The sequence below is a fragment of the Homalodisca vitripennis genome, chromosome 5 (assembly GCF_021130785.1).
Source record: "Homalodisca vitripennis isolate AUS2020 chromosome 5, UT_GWSS_2.1, whole genome shotgun sequence".
Lineage (NCBI taxonomy): Eukaryota > Metazoa > Arthropoda > Insecta > Hemiptera > Cicadellidae > Homalodisca > Homalodisca vitripennis.
This window is the reverse complement of record NC_060211.1, coordinates 147,188,444-147,210,189: the sequence shown is the minus strand read 5'-3', so window position 1 is coordinate 147,210,189 and position 21,746 is coordinate 147,188,444. Positions and strand designations below refer to the sequence as shown.

The window sequence follows — 21,746 nt, the reverse complement described above, 5'->3', positions numbered from 1 at the left end:
ACCGTACTTTTTAATTAAAAGTAGAGTAATCTTGGCTTTTTAATCTTTGTAAATATACCAAAATACGCTGTGGTATTTTTACTACAAATTAACTATAATATATAATTAACACAATGTGCTGAAAATAAAACATGGACGTTTCCTTTTAAAGAAACATCATAAAACGAATTATGTTATTCATGTAATTAATAATTGTATGCCTAGTGATGATTTTTTCAATTGAAATATTGGAAAATGTTACAGGAACGTCCTCAAGTATGCCCTGGAGGTTACCAGCCCTTGCCCGGACCTGCTGAGGTAAGTGAATACTTGAAGTCCTGAGGTGACAATCATATAAAGCATATCTATATTCAAAATTCCATTCTAAAATTGGCCGATACAAGATAATTAAAAATTCTTATTTTGGTGTATTCTAGTCTTAACTCTGGAGAGCCTATATATCTGGCTGACAAATTCAAAATGATCTCTGAAACAAGCGCATCATCAATTCTTCTTATTCCCCGCCATCGAACCTCAACCTACAACAAATCATTTGTCGTTACTGCTTGTCGAGCTTGGAATTCCCTTAATAACCATATTAAGTCAGTAGGGAGTCGAAATCGGTTTGCAGCCTTACTGAAAGCTAAATTGCTAGAAACGATGTCAGCGATGGGTTAGTTGGGGTAGGTTTTGGAGGACGGATAGGGTGCTAGTGAATGTGTGTATGCATTTATTGTATGAATGTATGTGTACTAAATTCTTAAAGATACCTTTATTATATAATTTTGTTTTATTTTTACAGTAGTAGTTTTATTTGACTTCTATATTAGTTCTATATTATTATATTAGGGTTAATTGTAAGACAGGGCCTTATGGCCCTAAATTTGCCCTTTTGTATATATAATACAAATAAAGTCATTTGAATTTGAATATGTTATACATGTAAACACGTTAACACTATTACCTCAAATTTGATTTTTGGCCAGTTCATACTAAATTATCTTAACCGCACCGTTTACATAAAAGTAGAGTAACCACGGTTGTCTAGGATTTGCAAATATACCAATCTGCGCAGTGGTATTTTGTCTACAAATTAATTGTAAGTTATAATTAATACAATAAAACATGGACAGTTCTTTCAAAAAGTCACATGATACAATGAAGTATGTTATTCATGTTATAAATTAATAATTGTGTGCCTAGTAATGAGTTTCTCAACTGCTATATTGAAAAATGTTACAGGCGCGTCCTCAAGTATGCCCTGGGGGTTACCAGCCCTTGCCAGGACCTGCTGAGGTAAGTGTATATATGAAGTCCTGAGGATGATGTTATACATGTAAAAATATTATTACTATTACCTTCAGTTCTATTTTTGCCCAGTTCCTGTTAAATTCTCTTAACCATATCGGTTACTTAAAAGTAGACCGTTTTCTAAGCTTTGTAAATATACCAAACTGCGCTATGGTATTTTGTCTACAATTAATTATAAGTTATAATGTCCTGAAAATAAAACATGGACTATTCCTTCAAAGAATCACATGCTACGTTATGAGTTTCTCAATTGCAATATTGAAAAATGTTACAGGCGCGCCCTCAAGTATGCCCTGGAGGTTACCAGCCCTTGCCAGGACCTGCTGAGGTAAGTGAATTTATGAATGTAAAAACATTATCACTATTTCCTTCAGTCTTATTTTTCGCCAGTTCATGCTACATTCTCTTAACCATACCGGTTACTTAAAAGTAGACTAAACATGGTTTTCTAAGCTTCGTAAATGTGCAAAACTACGCTGTGATATTTTGTCCGAAATTAATTATAATATATAATTAATACAATGTGTTGAAAATAAAACATGGACGGTTACTTTCAAAGAATCAAATAATACTATGAATCATGTAATTCATGTTAAAAATTGATAATTGTGTGCCTATTGATGATTTTTTCAATTGCAATATTGAAAAATGTTACAGGCGCGTCCTCAAGTATGCCCTGGAGGTTACCAGCCCTTGCCCGGACCTGCTGAGGTAAGTGAATATATGAAGTCCTGAGGATGATGTTATACATGTAAAAACATTATGAATATTACCTTAAATTTGATTTTTGGCCAGTTCATACTAAAATTCTCTTAACCGTATCGTTTATATAAAAGAAGAGTAACCACGGTTTTCTAACCTTTGGTATTTTGTATACACTTAATTATAAGTTATAATGTCCTGAAAATAAAACATGGACTATTCCTTTCAAAGAATCATTATACAACGAATAATGTTATTCATGTAATTAAAAATTGTGTGCCTAGTGATGATTTTTTTATTTCAATTGTAATATTGAAAAATGTTACAGGGGCGTCCTCAAGTATGCCCTGGGGGTTACCAGCCCTTGCCTGGACCTGCTGAGGTAAGTGAATATATGAGGTCCTGAGGATGATGTCATACATGTAAAATATTATCACTATTAACTTCAGTTTTATTTTCGGATAGTTTATGTTAAATTCTCTTAACCAAACCATTTACTTCAAAGTAGAGTAAACTAGGTTTTCTAATCTTTGCAAATATACTAAACGGAGCTGTGATATACTGTCTATATATTAATAATTATAATATATAATTAATACAGTGTGCTGACAAAAAAACATGGACGGTTTCTTTCAAAGAATAACATGACAGAATTAATTATGTTACTCATGTTATCAATTAATAATTGTGCCTAGTGATGATTTTTTTTTCAATTGCAATATTGAAAAATGTTACAGGAACGTCCTCAAGTATGCCCTGGAGGTTACCAGCCCTTGCCCGGACCTGCTGAGGTAAGTGAATATATTAAGTCCTGAGGATGATATTATACATGTAAAAACATTATCATTATTACCTTCAGTTTTATTTGTTGCCCGTTCATGCTAAATTCTCTTAACCATATCGTTTACTTAAAAGTAGAGTAACCACGTTTTTCTAAGCTTTGTAAATATACCAAACTACGTTTTGGTATTTTGTATACAAATTAATTATAAGTTATAATGTGCTGAAAATAAAATATGGAGTATTCCTTTCAAAGAATCACATGATACAATGAATGATGTTATTCATTTTATCAATTAATAGTTGTGTGCCTAGTGATGATGTTTTCAATTGCAGTAATGAAAAATGTTACAGGCGCGTCCTCAAGTATGCCCTGGGGGTTACCAGCCCTTGCCAGGACCTGCTGAGGTAAGTGCATATATGAAGTCCTGAGAATGATGTCATACATGTAAACATATTATCACTATTTATTTAACTTCAGTTTATTTTAGCCAGTTCATGCTAAATTCTCTTAACCAATTCGTTTACTTAAAAGTAGGATAAACATGGTTTTCTAATCTTTGTAAATATAACAAACTGCGCTGTGATATTTTGTCTAAAAATTAATTATAATATATAATTAATACAGTATGCTGAAAAAAAAAAACATGGACGGTTCCTTTCAAAGAATCACGTGATACTATGAACCATGTAATTCATGTTATCAATTGATAATTGTGTGCCTAGTGATGATGTTTTCAATTGCTATATTGAAAAATGTTACAGGCGCGTCCTCAAGTATGCCCTGGGGGTTACCAGCCCTTGCCCGGACCTGCTGAGGTAAGTGAATATATGAAGTCCTGAGGATGATGTTATACATGTAAAAACATTATGAATATTACCTTAAATTTGATTTTTGGCCAGTTCATACTAAAATTCTCTTAACCGTATCGTTTATATAAAAGTAGAGTAACCACGGTTGTCTAAAATTTGCAAATATACCAATCTGCCCTGTGGTATTTTGCCCACAAATTAATTGTAAGTTATAATTAATACAATAGAAAATGGACAGTTCTTTCAAAAAGTCACATGATACAATGAAGTATGTTATTCATGTTATAAATTAATAATTGTAAGCCTAGTAATGAGTTTCTCAACTGCTATATTGAAAAATGTTACAGGCGCGTCCTCAAGTATGCCCTGGGGGTTACCAGCCCTTGCCCGGACCTGCTGAGGTAAGTGAATATATGACGTCCTGACGATGATGTTTTACATGTAACACATTATCATTATTACCTTCAGTTTTATTTGTTGCCCGTTCATGCTAAATTCTCTTAACCATGAATATAGGAAGTCATGATGATGATGTTAAACATGTAAAAACATTACGACTATTACCTTAAATTTGATATTTGGTCAGTTCAAACTAAACTCTCTTAACCGTACCTTCTAATAATCTTCTAATCATGTGAAATGTGTCTGTATATCAGTCCTAAGTGCATTAAACTACGGTGTATTTGCCACCACCCAGCCTTGCAGTTTTATGTCACTATAGTTTAAGTAGTTAATGGTTGTATAAGTTAATTAAATAAAGTTATAAATTATAATTAGTATTATATCTTTAAAATAATTGTAGACTATTACTTCAAAAGAATCACATGACACAATGAATGTACTATGTTTTGTGTTGTAAATATTTTTTCAAATGTAATATTGAGATATGTTACAGGCCCGTCCTCAAGAGTGCCCTGGAGGTTACCAACCCTTGCCCGGACCGCGTTCACCTGCTGAGGTAAGTAAATATATGCTGTCCTGAGGATGATGACACATATGTACAGGGGTGTTCTTAAAAGTTTCCTTCAGACCTAAAAAATATACAAAAGATATTTACAGAATTATTTTTAATTTTTCAATGTAGTATCCTCGTAACTCTACACACTTCTCCCAGTGACGCTTCCATGTCTGTAACGTATCCAAATAGTACTCGGCATCTTTCTCTGCAAAATATTTGTTCACGAAGGTGATTTCCTCTTCCTTTGAAGGAAATCTTCGTCCTCCGAGCGCAATGTTTAGATGAAGTAACAAAAAGAAGTTGCTTGAGGCTAGATATGGTGTGTAAGGTGTATGTTGAAGCAGTTCAAACCGTAATTCATGGATTTTCGACAAGGCAACCGCTGAGGTGTGACGAAGCGTTGTCTTGATGAAACAGAATTGTCCAAATATGGCAGTTTTTTTACAGGAAGTTCTGTTGCTATCACTTTCCCAGGCGAAAATACAGTTTTTGCTTTTTTTAGAACCTGTTTCCATTTTGCAGTCCACTAATTTGAACTGTATTTCCGTTTGGACGTGTAATGGTGTATTCAAGTTTCATATACAGTAATTAATCGGCACCAAAACTAGGATTTATTTCGTCTAAACTGCACCGAAAGAGCGTTGGAAATGTTCATTCGAACACGTTTTTGGTCTAACGTGAAAAAAAAAAACGCCACCTAACTCGTGGATAGCTTTCTCATGCGTAAATGTTAATTTAATATATGACAAAAACGTTCTCTTGACATGTTCATAACGTCTGCTATCTCTCTCATTTTAATTCGGCGGTAGTCTAGCACCATTTGGCGATGTTTTTGTAGGTAGTTGCAGTTTTTGACGTCCCGACAGTTCATCGTCTCCCAAGGTCTTACGGCCACGTTTAAAATCAGCGGTAAAAATTTTCACTGAGGTTGGATGGTGCAAATTATGGTGCAAAGTCCTCATCCAGAGAATTCAACTCATCTACGAATGTGTATTCCCTTTCAAAACCTAATATTTAATGACAGCTCGGTACTCGATTTCGTCCATAAGATTGATGTTTTTTACACATCAACTCACACAAACAACTTTTACATAAAAAATGAGCATCGAAAATGACTGAAACTGTGTTGAATAACTGTGAATAGACGAACAAAGAAATTCAATAGCTTTTTTTTACGAATGCTGAACACCCTTGTACAAACATCATTATTATCTTTAGTGTTACCTTTGGCCAGTTCATGCTAAATTCTCTTAACGATACCCGTTTACTAAAAAGTATAGTAACTACGGTATTCTAAGTTTTGTAAATATTCCAAACTACGCTTTGGATTTTTACTACAAACTAATTATGTTATAATTAGAATAATGTGCTGTCATGAAACATGGACTATTCCTTTCAAATAGTCACATGACACAATTAATATATTATTTTTATAAGATGTAATATTGAAAGATGTTACAGGCACGTCCCCAAGAGTGCCCTGGAGGTTACCAACCCTTGCCCGGACCGTGTTCACCTGCTGAGGTAAGTGAATATATGAAGACCTGAGGATGATGTCATATATGTACAGATACTATAATTATTATCCTCACTGTTACCGTTGGTCAGTTTACACTAAATTCTCTTAAGCACTGTTAACTAAAATGTGGAATAACCACGGTTTTCTAGTCTTTTTAAATATACCAAACTACTTTATGGTATTTTCTTCTACAAATTAATTATAATCTGTAATGATTATAATGTGTTGACATAAAAAATGTAATATTCCTTTCAAAGAACCACATGACACAATGAATCGTGTTTTAAATTAATATTTGTGTGCCTAGTAAAGACTTTTTCAAATTCAATATTGAGATATGTTACAGGCTCCTCCTGAAGAGTGCCCTGGTGGTTATCAACCCTTGCCCGGACCGTGTTCACCTGCTGAGGTAAGTGAATATATGAAGGCCTGAGGATGATGTCATATATATATATATATATATATATATATATGTATATACAGAGATACTGTCATTATTACCTTCACTGTTACTAAGGGTCACTTTGTGCTAAATTCTCTTAACCACTGTTCACTGAAATGTAGAATAACCACGTTTTTCTAGTCTTTGTAAATATACCAAACTACGCTATGTTATTTTCTTCTACAAATTAATTATAATTTATAATGATTATAATGTGTTGACATTAAAATTGGAATGTTCCTTGTAAAGAATCACATGAAACAATGAATCATGTTATTCGTGTTTTAAATTAATATTTGTGTGTCTAGTAAAGATTATTTTCAAATTCAATATTGAGAGATGTTACAGGCTCCTCCTGAAGAATGCCCCGAACCGTGTCCTCCTGCTGAGGTAAGTGAATATATGAAGTCCTGAGGATGATTTCATTAATGTGTAGATACTATTTACTATATGTGTAGATCTCTTAACTGAATCGTTTACTTAAAACTAGTAAAAAGCTTCATTTGCTTATTCTTGTATAATGGTCAGGAAGTGTTTTGTGCTTTTTAATTTTAAAAATAATTCATAATTTGTAAAATAATTGTTTGTTTTTTGTTTTATTCAATTCATTCATTTGTTTTTTTTAAATTTTATTTTCATAATATGTAAAATTTTAATTTTACAGGTTAAACTGAAGGAAAAATATTTAGATGTTATATCAAAACATACCTAAAACTCATGAATGAGACTTTTTGTGAAGAACCCGAGCATCTGATGAGTGATTCACGTAAATGTGTTTTATTGGAAATGCCTGCTAGAATTTCACAAGCGAACTTTGACATTGTTATTCTATAGTATGTCCACTGTTTTGTGACATAAGTGGCAACAGTGAGCATTAGTGGACTAGTGTTTGGACTTATCGAGTTACTGCCGTTTAGTAGGGTAGCAATAAATAGGGTTACACTAAATATGCTAAAATTTAGTGCCATAGGATGTGGCTGAGTGTTAGCATATACTATATTTTTACATAAAATTAATGGATTATTACTTTTAAAGAAAGCACTGAAACAATCGACTTTAATAGTTTCTGTGTGTTTAGTACTGACTTCTTCAATTATGTAATTGCATGGTGGATTATTGGACGTTGTTAGTTATTAATTATTACTAGCAGAATGACTATGAGATATGTTACAGAAACGTTCTCCTGAACCGACCCCTAGTCCAGTTCCTCACAAGTGCCGTGTACCTATCTGCGATTGTGCGGGTCAGCCCAGGCTCGGACCCCGTGGCGATAGGGTAAGTGAATGAATATACTGTATGCAGTCCTGACGATGATTATTTACACAGATTTTGTAAGGAGAGGCCGACTCCCATTTGAACTTCATTATGTCCGTCCTTTGTGCCACTGGCCCGTGCGAGGATTCTATTAAACACGATAACGGAGAGGGTCGTACAGTGCAGGGTGGAAAATACTGATAAAACGTGTTTTACGTAGTTTAAAACTAATGCTTAAAAATATGTTTTATGTCATGCTGTAGAAATAACTGTCTAAAAGAGATTATTTTTTCGTTACCGAGATTTTTTTACATCTGAACATAACTTTAAGTGCGCTAATCTTAAGATTTGTTACTGCTTCAGCAGAAGTAAGTGCAAAAAACAGTTATTTTTTAATATGAAAACTTGATAGTATTTTATATTGAGTTGTGAAAGAAATAGGATTTTTCAGGATATTTGTCATAGTTCATTGATACAAAAACAAAAATAATCAGTAACCAAAATATACAATCTGATCTTCAGGTAAATAACTAACCTAAGACATAATTAAAATCTAGGTACAAAATAAATAAATCATAACAGAGCGTTGTGACACGCATAAGTCAGCAACCACAACCAGCATCTTGTGTGCCAATCTCACTAACTGTAAAACATGCACTTAATAAAAAGAAAACGCAATACTAATTATTGAAACCGAACTGCAAAATTCAGGTCGTAGTTGGTTGGTCGACCTATATATGGTGACACACAAAACACACACACACACACACACACACACACACACACACACACACACACACACACACACACACGAGTATAACATGATTTTATTTTTCATAAAACCGTTGTTCACCTCACGGAGCAAAAGTGTCTTTGGCGCTTAATCGTATTTCCAAACTCGGCGACGCGTCGCTCAGTTCGTGCAGAAAACAGATTGTGCACAGAAAACAATTTTGCTCCTAGTGATAAAAACTACTATTTTACCATTGTATTATACATTGATCGAATGATGAATCAATGGAGCGTACATATAGATTACGGAATTGCGCTGGAAGTGTTCATCGTTATTACATCTTCTCCTAGAGGGACAACGGCAATAATATTTTTATTAAATTATAGTTTATAAAAAACCGATACAATTAATAAATTGTTAAAAACCGTAAAGCATATTTTAAAATACCCGAAAAATTCTGCGTGGTCAACTAAACACATGGTGAAATTGTTAAGAATATTCAAATACACAAAATAAATTTAAATTAAGCGGTTGATTTCATAATGTAAATAGAAAGGAAGGAATTGAAGGAGGGAAATGTAATTTTTTTGTAATTGTAATTTACCTTGTAATATTAGACGTTGTTATACAGTGTGTTCCAAATTTTATGCGCACTAATGGGATCTCGGAAACAATAACAGATGAAGCAAATTTTAAACTGTCACAGAACGTATATATATATATATATATATATATATATATATATATGTATATATATTTTTATGTTAAATCTGCACGATATGATTTTTAGTTTTAAATATTACAATTAAAAACTTTCTAATCAGTAAACAGAAGATGTAGAGTTCGAGTCAATTTTTTAAAACGAAACGACACATTTTTTACTTAGTCAAAAAATAGATTTTTCTGATTTAAAAATACAATATATACTTTTCTCGGATTTCAAATAATTTATTAAAACCATTTATTGAAATTAGTAATAATTACTCAAACCCTAAACCTTCTGCTTGGTGGTCTTGAAATGTATCTCACTGTGTTATGTAACAGCTAGAAGAAATTGAAAGCAGATTTCACATAAAAATATAGGTACCAATAGAGAGATATGGCAGTTTGAAATTTGTGACCAAAATCAGTTTATTGAGCGCAACGAGTGAACGACGCAAACGATAATTAACATTCATTTGTTGGTCTTGCTATTACGGTCAACTTTGTCCATTAATGTTTGCTGTATCTCTTTCAGGTTACAGGATCCCTTCAGTGTGTATACGGTTTTGACCACACTGTAAAAAGTCGTAGTTAATATACAAATATTAATATATACATCATAGTTAAAATATGTAAGTGATTTTTGTTTTGAAATAGGGACGGCCTGGACGTGTTCCACAACATAACAGACCGGGCGGCAGGGAGCCGGTAAGTAGTCTATAAATTATTTATATACAAAGCTGAATTTTTTAACTGTGTAAAATTTAGTCATGGGATATATTAAAATTAGTAGTGATGTAAAATACGTTCATTTTCTTTAAAATATTTTCATTTGAATGCAATTTTAAAGGAAATTGATTTCAAATGAAGTATTCCGTGGTTCATCATTTTATTCGCATAGTGAAGTCATTGAAATAGTCGAACATATTTTTAACTCTAAAACGTCCCAATATTACCAAACAGGACAACATTATGTGGAAACGATCTTCAAATGAAATCCAATCAAAACAAATATTTAATTGTTTATCCTGTTTCGATTCAGATGAAGGGTTTGACAAAAATCAACGCTTTTATTACTCTAAAGTTTTGATACATTCAACGAAATAGATATTTGTTTATCAATACTTATAGTGTTGTGCTCCAGGATTATATACTGTGTCTAAGGTCCACTAGGTCCTTATTGCCCCTGAAGAGTGATGTTGCGCTGCTGAATTCTATTACATAATAGGTATACATCTAATATGTGACCCTAATTTTCAACCCTTTTTTGCAAGCGTGGTGGAATAACGTTAAATATAGTGAACAATCAAACAACAGAGTAACGGAAAAATCCGATGATTTTAAGTATCAACGTAACAAAGAAATTATAAAATAATTTACAGTAGAATGTTGATGGTAGCACTCTTACTCTAATCATTATTATCAAATCATGCGGTTTGGTACAAGAAAAGAGAGAAAGCTTCTATTGGACAAGATGAAATAAAATAATCTGGCGGACGAATTTGTTTGTATCTTTCGGTTGAGTTGCGATCTTCGTAAAGAAAACATTGAAATAATGGCATTTAGTGTACCTTGGTGTAACAGTGAGTTTATTAGAAGTATACAATGAATTACTGCTCAATGCTTTAGCAGTGATGGTGAAAGTACACTCCATTGTATTCAGTTGGTAAAAGAAAACATTGGGTGCACACCCATTAATAGAAAAAGAAAAGTATTTGGTGAATCTTACCATTTGGATGCTAATTTAAAGGAGGACGAAGAGAGATCCAGACGGTATTTTAGACTAAGTAAAGAATTGAAGAGGCTTTGTCCTTTATAGAGAATTATATACAGAGCGAAACAGGAATTACAGGAAATCACTCTAAAGCAGAGAACGGCTAACTGAATGCCAGAGGTAGGCTTATTAAAGCTATTAAAACCAGCAAAATTCAAAAAGGTAATTTTATCCCTATCACATACTTTTATTCACTTCCATCAAGTTTCATGTCCCCTAGTACATCCAATGTTCCGATACCCTTACTGAAGTCATACTGTCCATCCCCCCTTCACTCTCTAATCACTGCCTCTACCGTCTAACAATCAACTTCATCTTGACCTTACCTAAAACCGGCAACAATGTGGCAAGAAAGCACCTCTTATCCAAATTGTAATCGTTTGTCGTTACTTTTCACAAACACTTTGACTACACTACATCTCACCACTCCTTGGTAAGTAAATTGTTCCAAACTATTGTTTTAATGGTTACAAACTTAACTGAAGAGTCAGTTCACAATTTTTATCTTCATATCATTATACTATAAAGATGTTCTGTTTTTATCACATTAGCTCACTTTAGATCACTTTAGCTCTTACGCTATGAATTCTGGATTCCCAATGCCTACATTTTTCAGCGTCATCTGTGGTCTTAACTCACGCTTAGTTTCATTATCCCCATCTGGTTTATCATTTGCATCAACCCTTCTAGAAGCATTTCGAAGGTCTCCTCTATAGTTGAAGTGTAGGTTCCATCCTCCTTTTTAAGACTACTAGCGTTGTACCCTTTTCCGCTTTCTCCATAACTACCTTTTAGATATTCCCGTAAGGGTCCTTTCTTGAATCATCTTTTTCCAGAAATCTTTATATTTTCCTACTTCTTTATTATTTCTTATACCAGCCCTTGCCATTAAAAAATTCCGACTTGTCCTTCTCAGTTCTCATCCTCAGTTATTTATGAATGATTTGTGCCAATTTTGTTCTAATTTCCTTCGATTTTCCTTGAGTATTATCAAAGGTACTCAGCTTCCAACGTTATTTAAAACTTGCAGATCCAAAGTAAGTAATATCACGTCTTGAGCACTGCTTACTCTTCTGTTTGCCACATCACTCAAAGAAAAACACAACTCTACAAAGAATTTACCTTATACTTTCACGATGTCAGCAATTTTTCCAGCTGTTCATTGGATCTCGTCGAACGCTTCTTAACTATATCACACTTCTAACATACATTCCTTCCAGTTCTAGTATCCTTACACCTATGTCTTATAACAAACTCACCTTTGGAATCCTTCTTCTTGATTTTACTGCTCTGCATCTGCCTGTCCTGTCGTAGATACCTTTCTTTCATTTCTTTGTTTTTAAGTTCTGCACTAATGTCGTAAATCATGACCACTGATTTTTCAAATATATTTTTTACTTTCAGGTTTTTTTACTTTACCTTTGACACATGTACTCTTTTATCCTTTCTGCCTCAATTATCCCTAATATCGCTCGACCTCTTAACTTTCAGTCTAATTTCCGCAGGTTTTAACAGTTTCAAGGTATTATTTATCTCTTCAATCTCAAATTGCCTTGCTACTCTATCACCAACTTTGGTACAGACACGATTGGCTCTCTAGCCCTGAAATGTTCCACCTTAGCAACTTTTTCCAATGCTTTGGCAGCACGCAGGCCCTAAAATCGTCTTATAAAAGAGGGGAGTGATTTTTTATTGTAATATATTTTTTATTTTTGAAGGAGTTATTCTAAATGGGTCACTGAGCTGTGATAGGTGGAGGTGGGAGAGGTAGGAAAGAACTCCAAAAAGACCTTGAGTACATAATAAATGTCCTCACTAACAAATAATAATAAATAATATTCTGGTTATTGTTTTAAATCTGAACTTTGAGAAGAGGTACTAATAATGGAAACGAGTAAGGAAAATACAACTGTTTATGAATCCATTGTTGCTTTGAAAATTGATTTTGAATAAAATATGTTCAAGCGTATGGGGTATTACTAGTTACATTAAGCTCGTAAGAAATACAAGCACCACGTTGTAAATGAAAGAGAGTAGAAATTAATGTAAAAAGCATATTTTATAAATCTACATCGAAACTATAAATTCTAACTTTGATTTCCTGATTGTTTTACCAGAGGCAAGATAGATCTTTGGGTCAAGCAGATGCGAGCTGTTCTGCGGAAGAGGACAACCAAGGGGCCGATAGAACATATGAATCGGTTAGTTAATCAATTAGTAAATAACAGGGCTATTTTATTGGATTTAAACTAAGAAATAGTTTAATGTATTTATGACTGATTAGGATGAATGAAATGCAGATCGATAAGAGGGCAACTTATTATCGCTGATTTTTTATATTATATGATTAAAATAAAAACGTTAGGTGATGTAATAAAATTTATGATTTTGAAATTGAATTATTTATATTTGAGTTAGGCATATAAAATAATGTAACTGTTTCCTTTCAAGAATCATTATTTCGAATTAAAACCGAATTAGTTGGTGGTCTAACGTGTTTACTGCATCGAGTAGATATTATTTATTTTCAAAGTAGACTGAGCTACAAGTATGTGAAATTTCATGGTATTCAGACATAAACAGTGTAATCTTTCCTTAACGCGTCTTAAATTCTCCTTGAATTTTATTGATAGTTATGCAAATAGATTAAAATTCCTTTTCGGTTTAACAATTGAATACTCTTATCTCAACGTAAGTAACGTAGTGTTACGATACAAAGCGGTTCATGTCAAACGTTTCTTAAAGTAAATGACTATACGATAATTAAATTATCAAACAATACATAGCACTTTCGGTTTGAAGGATTTCATAGAGGAAGTAGTTAATAATAATAGTGGATTGTCTTGTGAATAGTTCGTATACTTACTTATATAGTTAGTCCTCCCAGAAACGGAGATAATCAGGGTACACGTTAATTAATTGATTTCATAGAGCAAGTAGTTAATAGTTATAGTGAATTGTTTTATGAATAGTTCGTATACTTACTTACATAGTTAGTCCTCCCAGAAACGGAGATAATCAGGGTACACGTTAATTAATTGATTTCATACAGCAAGTAGTTAATAGTTATAGTGAATTGTTTTATGAATAGTTCGTATACTTACTTACATAGTTAGTCCTCCCAGAAACGGAGATAATCAGGGTACACGTTAATTAATTGATTTCATAGAGCAAGTAGTTAATAGTTATAGTGGATTGTCTTGTGAATAGTTCGTATACTTACTTACATAGTTAGTCCTCCCAGAAACGGAGATAATCAGGGTACACGTTAATTAATTGATTTCATAGAGCAAGTAGTTAATAATTATAGTGAATTGTTTTATGAATAGTTCGTATACTTACTTACATAGTTCGTCCTCCCAGAAACGGAGATAATTAGGGTACACGTTAATTAATTGATTTCATAGAGCAAGTAGTTAATAATTATAGTGAATTGTTTTATGAATAGTTCGTATACTTACTTACATAGTTCGTCCTCCCAGAAACGGAGATAATTAGGGTACACGTTAATTAATTGATTTAATAGAGCAAGTAGTTAATAATTATAGTGAATTGTTTTATGAATAGTTCGTATACTTACTTACATAGTTCGTCCTCCCAGAAACGGAGATAATTAGGGTACACGTTAATTAATTGATTTAAGCCGTTATAAAAATTTCAAATACTTGTATTATATTAGCTCTTTTAAGGTTTTCTAGTTTTATGTTGTATACTTGAAGAAATAAAAATCCTTGTATTTGTTCAAGTATACAACATAAAACTAGAAAACCTGAAAAGAGCTAATATAATACAAGTTTTGAAATTTTTATAATGGCTTATATCAACTAATTATATTGTGTTTATAAAATGCGTTGTATTTGGATTCATCCAGTTCACTTCCAAGTGTTTAACTATTAATATTGTATAATCTGAACTAAATAAAAACATTTAATGTAATGAGATGACATGTGAAGCAGTAAAGCGGCTCACCTCCCTTAAGATAGAATAGTAGCAATAACATAACTTTATACACTTGAGGCGACCTCGTTGTACATAATGTTTGTTTTTTAAAAAGGGATGTGACAACCCAGCGTCCGGCAGACGAAACGAAACCTGTTCGATGGAAGACGAGTCGGTACGTGCTTACTGTTAAGTTTTGGCTTTGATCATTTCTTAATAAGATAGCTGGTAATATAGAGCAGCAGTACAATACTGTTCTTGCCATAGAATGAACAAAGAGATCGTGTATCTCTGAACGATATATATATTTTACTCGGAGCAGTTCAAAAGAAAAATACAATTATCTGTACAATATTTCTTTGTGACTACATCTTTTTCAAGAATACAAAAACAATGTATGAAAAAAAAACAAAAAGAAAAACAAGAAAAACCTATCTAAAATGTAAATAAAAGTTTTGACATTGAACGATTCAAATATTTTCGAGAGCTATTTTCACAAGGTAGAATTTTACTTATAGCTTTGAGTTAATAGCGGTCCTCAAAGCTTTTGCTAAGGGTACTGGCTTTTTTCTTCTTTATGATTTATTTTAAAACGGTGATCGGTCTTTTCTTTAGCTTAGAGAATTTGAGGTTTACACGATGTAGTCTTAGGGACAAAACCTACAGATTAGCTGGTAAATTGCATTGCAGGACGTAAAGTTCAATTGCCAGCTATTGCGTAAATTGTATGAAGGATGCTACTTTTGAATCGATTAGTCCCCTTCATAATTTTGCAAATACGGTTTATACATGGAAAACAGAAAAAATTAATTTTTGAGAATGGTTATCTAACATGGATATTGTGTCTTACAAGAATATTCTTCAAATATAACTGTATATCTTCAAGACGAGAACAGCGGCAATGGTACGTCTGTCCACATTCTGTCTCGAAAGCATTTCGCAGTGGATGCATGAAAATTAGTCGGTATTGTGTGTAACATTGCTTTATACATAATGTTTCATAAACTATTATCGCTGCCTTATTTGTGTCCTTGGCTGCTTGCTACTAACATTGTTAAAATAGTTGAACATACATTTACTCTCAAAGCATCCGAGGGATAATTATTTGTGTTTTACAATAAAATGAACGCTTTTCTTCTTTTTAACATTTTAACAATTTTTTACTGCCCATTGTTATTATTTTCATTCAGTTTCAAACCAGAACTAGTTAATAATAATAAAGTATATTAGTTGAAATTGTAAATAATGTACGTCAAATCATGTAATACTGGGCAAAAACCAAACTGTTGCGTTATTTGTTATTGATGATGACATGTTTAGGCGAAAATTCTGATTGATGGAAAGATATGATGTTATTTTGATGTTATACAAATAACATAAAAATAAGTGTGATGTTATAGCCAGGTGCTATTGCCACGGGCGCTTCCTGTACTCCGGGCTCAAGACCCACAGATGGTCGCAGATCACCATGCCGTGTAAGCGAATATATTACTAAGTATAATGTAGCGTATTTTTACACTCAAGGTCTATTTATTCTGGTTACACAATATAGTTCAACTGGATTTTTATGTCACATGTTTTTTAACTGTATGTACATATACTATTTGTAAATCAGTCGAGGTTATTTTTTATGGCGTTTGTCAAACTAAAGTATTATATAAACAGCCTTTAATGCAAAATTTGGAGTATTTTTGAACAAGAAAAAAATTAAAAACTAATTTATAAACGCAGTGTGTTGTACTAACCATTAAAAGAAGGTAGGGAGGGGAAATCTCTTCATTTTGGGGGAATCAAATTAATCTTTAGTTTAGGGAGCAAACACAGAGAGATAGGCACATATTCATATAGATATTATTGCTACTGTCGAGATGAATCTTACCCATTTGTCTGTGAGAAAATAAAACAAATAAATTTGGAGAGGGAGGCAGAAAGATTAAAGGGAGGGTATAGACACAGAAAGACATAAATGATGAATAGGAGAGGGAAGACAAGAACGATTGAGGGAGAGATGGCATGAAGGGTGATACCAACATATGAGTAGAAAAGAACAAGAAAAATGGAAGAGGCCTCTGAGTTGATATTTTACCCTGATGACAAAAGTTGAACCATCAATTAAAAACTAATGTAATAGTACAATACAAAATTACTAGTGATTTAGTTTATGCTAATCAATTTACGTTAAATGCGTTTTAATTTATTAAATTAAGGGTAAACTGCTCCTGTTCCAAGAACTGTACCCTTACTGTTATTTATAAGGAAAGAAAGATCAAAAGAGGTCCACAAGCCAATACGAATCTATTAAAGTGAGTTATCTCAGTTCAGGACATATGGCATAATTTATTTGGAAAAAGCATAGAAGTTTTTTGGGCTTCCTTTCAAATCCTTGCAAACATTTAGGTGGAATGGATTTAAATCTACGCCTATTTACTAAAAAAAGAAAATTTATAAATACCTAAAACAGTTTTCAATATTGATGTGTTCTTGAGTATTTACTGCAATTGAGTACAAAACCTTTAAAATATTTTGTAAGACTGTAACTAACTGTGTAAGAATAAAAATACTGGCGCATTGTAAAAAAGTTTAATATTTATATTTCTTAATTTGAAGTTTAGAGAAAGGTACTTTTAGCACTACATGATAAAAGAAGAAAATTTTTTTCAGTTTAATAGTTTTTTGTGGTTTTAAACATGGAATTCGCTATCCAATTTCTAGCGAAGTGGTAAGTACTTCTATCAATGAGTAAGTTGACCATTGCAACAATTTAAGTGGAAAGTACTAATAAATGGAATATAACAGAAACACTGATATCATATATAATAAATATATTTTTTATTTAATATAAATATATAAATTCTAACTTTCATTTTCTCTAATTGTTTCTACAGAGGCCTGAAGGCGATTCTAATAGAGCGGGTAGTACTTATGGTGAGGACAATCCTTGTGCAGAAGTAAGTCATTTACTTAATAACGCTGTAATATAAAAATACATTTAGAATTTAAATTTTACCAAGGGTTGAATAAAAATGTAGTTTAAATGAGCAATTAAATATACTGTTGCCTATACTCTGCGTATGATATCAAACCCCGTGTATTATGTAGGTTTTTAGATTAATCAACATTTTACTATTGTATTGTAATAATTCGAACCAATAATTTCCAACAGGTAATCTTAAAAATGTGAAATTGAGCCTTATGGATGTAATAAGAGAATAATTTGTAGATTTTGAATTTGTAATGTATTTCTTAAAATATTAGTAATCTTTTGAGCATATTATTACATTTAACTATATCGTAATCCAAATGTACGAGTTAGGAATCATATTTATACCTCGTATTTGCATGTAAAAAGGAGTAGAATAGAGTTAGTTAAATTAGTTAGTTTAGTCAGTTAGTTAACCATTATACCACTAACTGATGAGAGGACGAAGTTAAGTGTCTTAGCAATGCATTAGAGTGATATCTTATATACATTGCTAATTTGAGCACTTACAGACTGCATTGAATTTTAATACTAAATAAAATTGACTTAGTTTCAAATAGACAGTATAAATATATGGTATAGTGAAGCAAAAATTAATATTACGTAATTTTTACATCGCAAAATTGGGACTTCTTAAAAGGTAACCCGAAGATATTTTGTCGGTTTCAAATCGTTTAATATATTCACCCTTTTACCGCCAAGAGCCTATATATATATATATATATATATATATATATAGGCTTTGCCATGAGTAGTGGTAAACCGCCAAGAGCCTATATTTAGGCTTTGTCATGGGTGGTGGTAAACCGCCAAGAGCCTATATATAGGCTTTGCCATGGTCGGCGGCAAACCGCCATGAGCCTCTATATAGGCTCTATACTCATTCGTATCTTTTTATATCTTTTATACCTTTTTATACAAGTCTTTATTGTATTATTATATACATTTTAATTTTATCCACAGTATATTTTATTTCAAGGTAATACTTGATTAGGTATATATTACATCATATGATTTATAACTTACAAAACACATTGTAATGATTTTTTCCAAATTTTCGTTTTGTACCTGTAGAATAAAGAGGCTAATAAATATTTCAAATGGTCGAATTATTTTTTGAAACTTCCTGAAGTTCTTCTAAGTTAAATGTATAATAGTATTATATAAAGATTTTGTGGTAAAAAGAACAAACTTTGGTACTTATAACACTTCAAAGTTAATATTTTTTGTATAAAAAAAATTAATAAAAATAAAGTCACAAAATTCAGTATTTAAAAATACTGCCAACATCTACACATAGGAAGTTAGCGCATTTAAAAATAAAGAAAACGATACCAACAACATCGTTCTATCTTTGTAATTAACGAAAATATAAGTGATAATATAAACATGCGTAAAGCTGAGCAAAATGCCGTGGTGGAGTAGCAACGCGCACCCGGACAAAGGCCTGGCGGTCGACGCAACTACTCGTACAGATATCGTTGGCGGTCGACGCACCAAGTGTGGCTTGCGGCCTGGCGGTAAAAGGGTTGACTGAACTATTAGTTAAAATAATGCTTGGAACATCTAGTTACACTCATATACGTCATAACTTACACCTACGTATTATGAATAATTTATTATGAATATTTTGTTTTTTTCTAAGGAAACTTTGTAAAATTGCAATACCTAACAAAGTTTTAATTAAAAGTACTTTTTACTCATACTCAATTCATTCAAATCCGAAAATAGCACTTTTTATTTCAGTTACAGAAAGTAATATATTTTCATACAGTCAAAGAGTAACGTACCTTTTCCAAGTTGTCTTTATCCAAATTTTTTCTTAAACATCATACAGTTAACTGATATAGTGATATAGTGCCAGCGTTCTATGCAAAAGTTCGACAGCGAAAGTAAAAATAGTAATACGTAATTCATTGTTTTATAACCAGTACGTATACTTATTTAAATCGTTCGTCATCAAAACATGGAAATAATGAGGGTACACGTAGTGCTGAGGGTTTGTAGTAATGTTAGTACAATATTTTACATTTACTTAATCTAAAATTAAACATTATTTATCTATATAAATTGTATTGTCTTTGGATCTTGGAATGAAAAGATGGAATAATAGTAATAAAGTAATCATACGCTTGACACGGCTATGTTTATAATACGTGTTATGTTATAGGAACGTTCTCCTGTCGCGGGTCCTTCAGGACTCTGTCCTATCGCCACTACTCCAGTGCGAAGGCCTGGCTCCAGGCAACCTCGTGTAAGAAAATGTAGTATTAAGTATAATTTTGCGTATTTTTAAATTCACGTGGAATTGATTCTGATTAAATGATATAGTTAAATCCGTATTTCTATGTCACATATAGAGTAATAGTTTGTAAAACTAAATCGGATGAAACTAATGTAGATTAAGTTTTTCATCTATATAGTATTATAGTACTCGAAGAAGCATGAAGGAGGAAGAAAGGATAGGAAATGTTAGAGGCGTGAAGAGAGGGAGGGCTGGAGGAATGTAAAAAGACAGACATTCGGCTGTTTACCTTGTTCCTACCTCCAATTCTAGCTTAAGTCTTGAAGTTATTTTCCATAACTCCTTCTTTTAAATCTTTTGCACATTCAATGTTTTTTTTGATCCTGTAAATTCAGTGTCAACGTCAAAAGAAATTACCCTAATGTTCAGTCAGATACTAGAGATCATCTCTGTTCATGTTCTTCTGATTATCTACTCCTTCCGATGATTTTACATTCTTTCTTTATATCTTCTCTATCGTATTATTGTTTCAAATTTTACCATACTCTACTTAAAAATACCTTCTGCAATCTTCATGACCTTGCTCAAGTCACTGATACTTTCTTTGCCATTTCCTTTGAGCACACAAACATTCCTTTCTCCTCAATTCAAGTTCTTTCCTGCCAAATATTACCTGTGGTTACTTTATAAAATTCACAATTCATTAGTAAATGCTCTACCACTTCCGTTTCTTTACAATATGTACATATTTCATCTTCCAGGAAGTTGAATCCTTACAGTTTAGTCTTAAAATTCTCACGTCTACTGAAAAACTAGGTCGTGTAATGAGTTGACTAGTTTCCTCTCCCTCACATCAGACCCATATAGTTGGGGAAGGTATCTTGTTATACTCTCTTTTCATCTTCTTTGCCTTGCGTAGAGTTTTTATCTTCTTATTATTTTCCCGTTCTTTGGATACATGTTTTGCTTATTAATAATTCTATCTTTTCCTTCTTAATTCTATATTATCCTTCTCTCTTTAATAATTACATTAAGAGGTATCACACCTTCAATGACCCTTGCTGTCTCATACAAAGTAGTACCATAACACTTGATAACTTAATCTTGTTTTACAGTTTTCACCATGATCACGTTTCTATATAAAACCGTTCAATAACACAAGTTCCAAAACCGAAATACTTATTTGTACGTTCTCAAAACCCATTCCACTGCTCTGGCGTATCCTAAAAGTTTATACGAAACTACCCTGTTTAGTTTTAATTACAGTTAGTGATATTTTATTGAGTTAAGCTTATTAAGTTTAATAAATGAGCAAGCCAGAGATTAAAAAAAGCATGTTAACTTCACACCTTTCCACCTGCTCATTACACCAAATAATTTTTTCATTGAACTCCAACCTGTCAAACCTGTCAATAATATTTCCCTTAGCGATAGGCTAGCAGTCTTTTTCTTCGAAAACCCTTTTCTTTTCTTCTCTTTTTATTTACCATGTTTAACCATTGCATTGTTAAGTTTACTAAAGCTCTTGGAAATTTCTATTGCAACATCAGTCGTGAATTTGCTCTTATAACAATAGCCCATCATTTGTTCAACTGTTTATCGTTGTTACACCTCG

General features: G+C 32.4%; 1 protein-coding gene across 50 annotated transcripts in view; it reads left to right on the top strand.

The window, feature by feature from the left end:
• Nucleotides 1-21,746, top strand: part of LOC124362991 — a 217,854-nt gene that overhangs the window by 36,865 nt on the left and 159,243 nt on the right. For 22 of the 50 annotated variants that reach the window (XM_046817976.1, XM_046818021.1, XM_046818001.1 and 19 more), the window contains 20 exons: nucleotides 244-297; nucleotides 1,222-1,275; nucleotides 1,565-1,618; nucleotides 1,948-2,001; nucleotides 2,321-2,374; nucleotides 2,730-2,783; nucleotides 3,127-3,180; nucleotides 3,538-3,591; nucleotides 3,933-3,986; nucleotides 4,481-4,543; nucleotides 6,005-6,067; nucleotides 6,409-6,471; nucleotides 6,853-6,894; nucleotides 7,678-7,779; nucleotides 9,851-9,901; nucleotides 13,085-13,168; nucleotides 15,022-15,081; nucleotides 16,307-16,381; nucleotides 17,792-17,854; nucleotides 20,057-20,140. In XM_046817976.1, the coding sequence (XP_046673932.1) occupies nucleotides 244-297; nucleotides 1,222-1,275; nucleotides 1,565-1,618; nucleotides 1,948-2,001; nucleotides 2,321-2,374; nucleotides 2,730-2,783; nucleotides 3,127-3,180; nucleotides 3,538-3,591; nucleotides 3,933-3,986; nucleotides 4,481-4,543; nucleotides 6,005-6,067; nucleotides 6,409-6,471; nucleotides 6,853-6,894; nucleotides 7,678-7,779; nucleotides 9,851-9,901; nucleotides 13,085-13,168; nucleotides 15,022-15,081; nucleotides 16,307-16,381; nucleotides 17,792-17,854; nucleotides 20,057-20,140 (1,236 nt within the window). The remainder of the gene's footprint in view (nucleotides 1-243; nucleotides 298-1,221; nucleotides 1,276-1,564; nucleotides 1,619-1,947; nucleotides 2,002-2,320; nucleotides 2,375-2,729; nucleotides 2,784-3,126; nucleotides 3,181-3,537; nucleotides 3,592-3,932; nucleotides 3,987-4,480; nucleotides 4,544-6,004; nucleotides 6,068-6,408; nucleotides 6,472-6,852; nucleotides 6,895-7,677; nucleotides 7,780-9,850; nucleotides 9,902-13,084; nucleotides 13,169-15,021; nucleotides 15,082-16,306; nucleotides 16,382-17,791; nucleotides 17,855-20,056; nucleotides 20,141-21,746) is intronic. The other 28 variants (XM_046818016.1, XM_046818003.1, XM_046818004.1 and 25 more) reach the window with 24 other exon arrangements.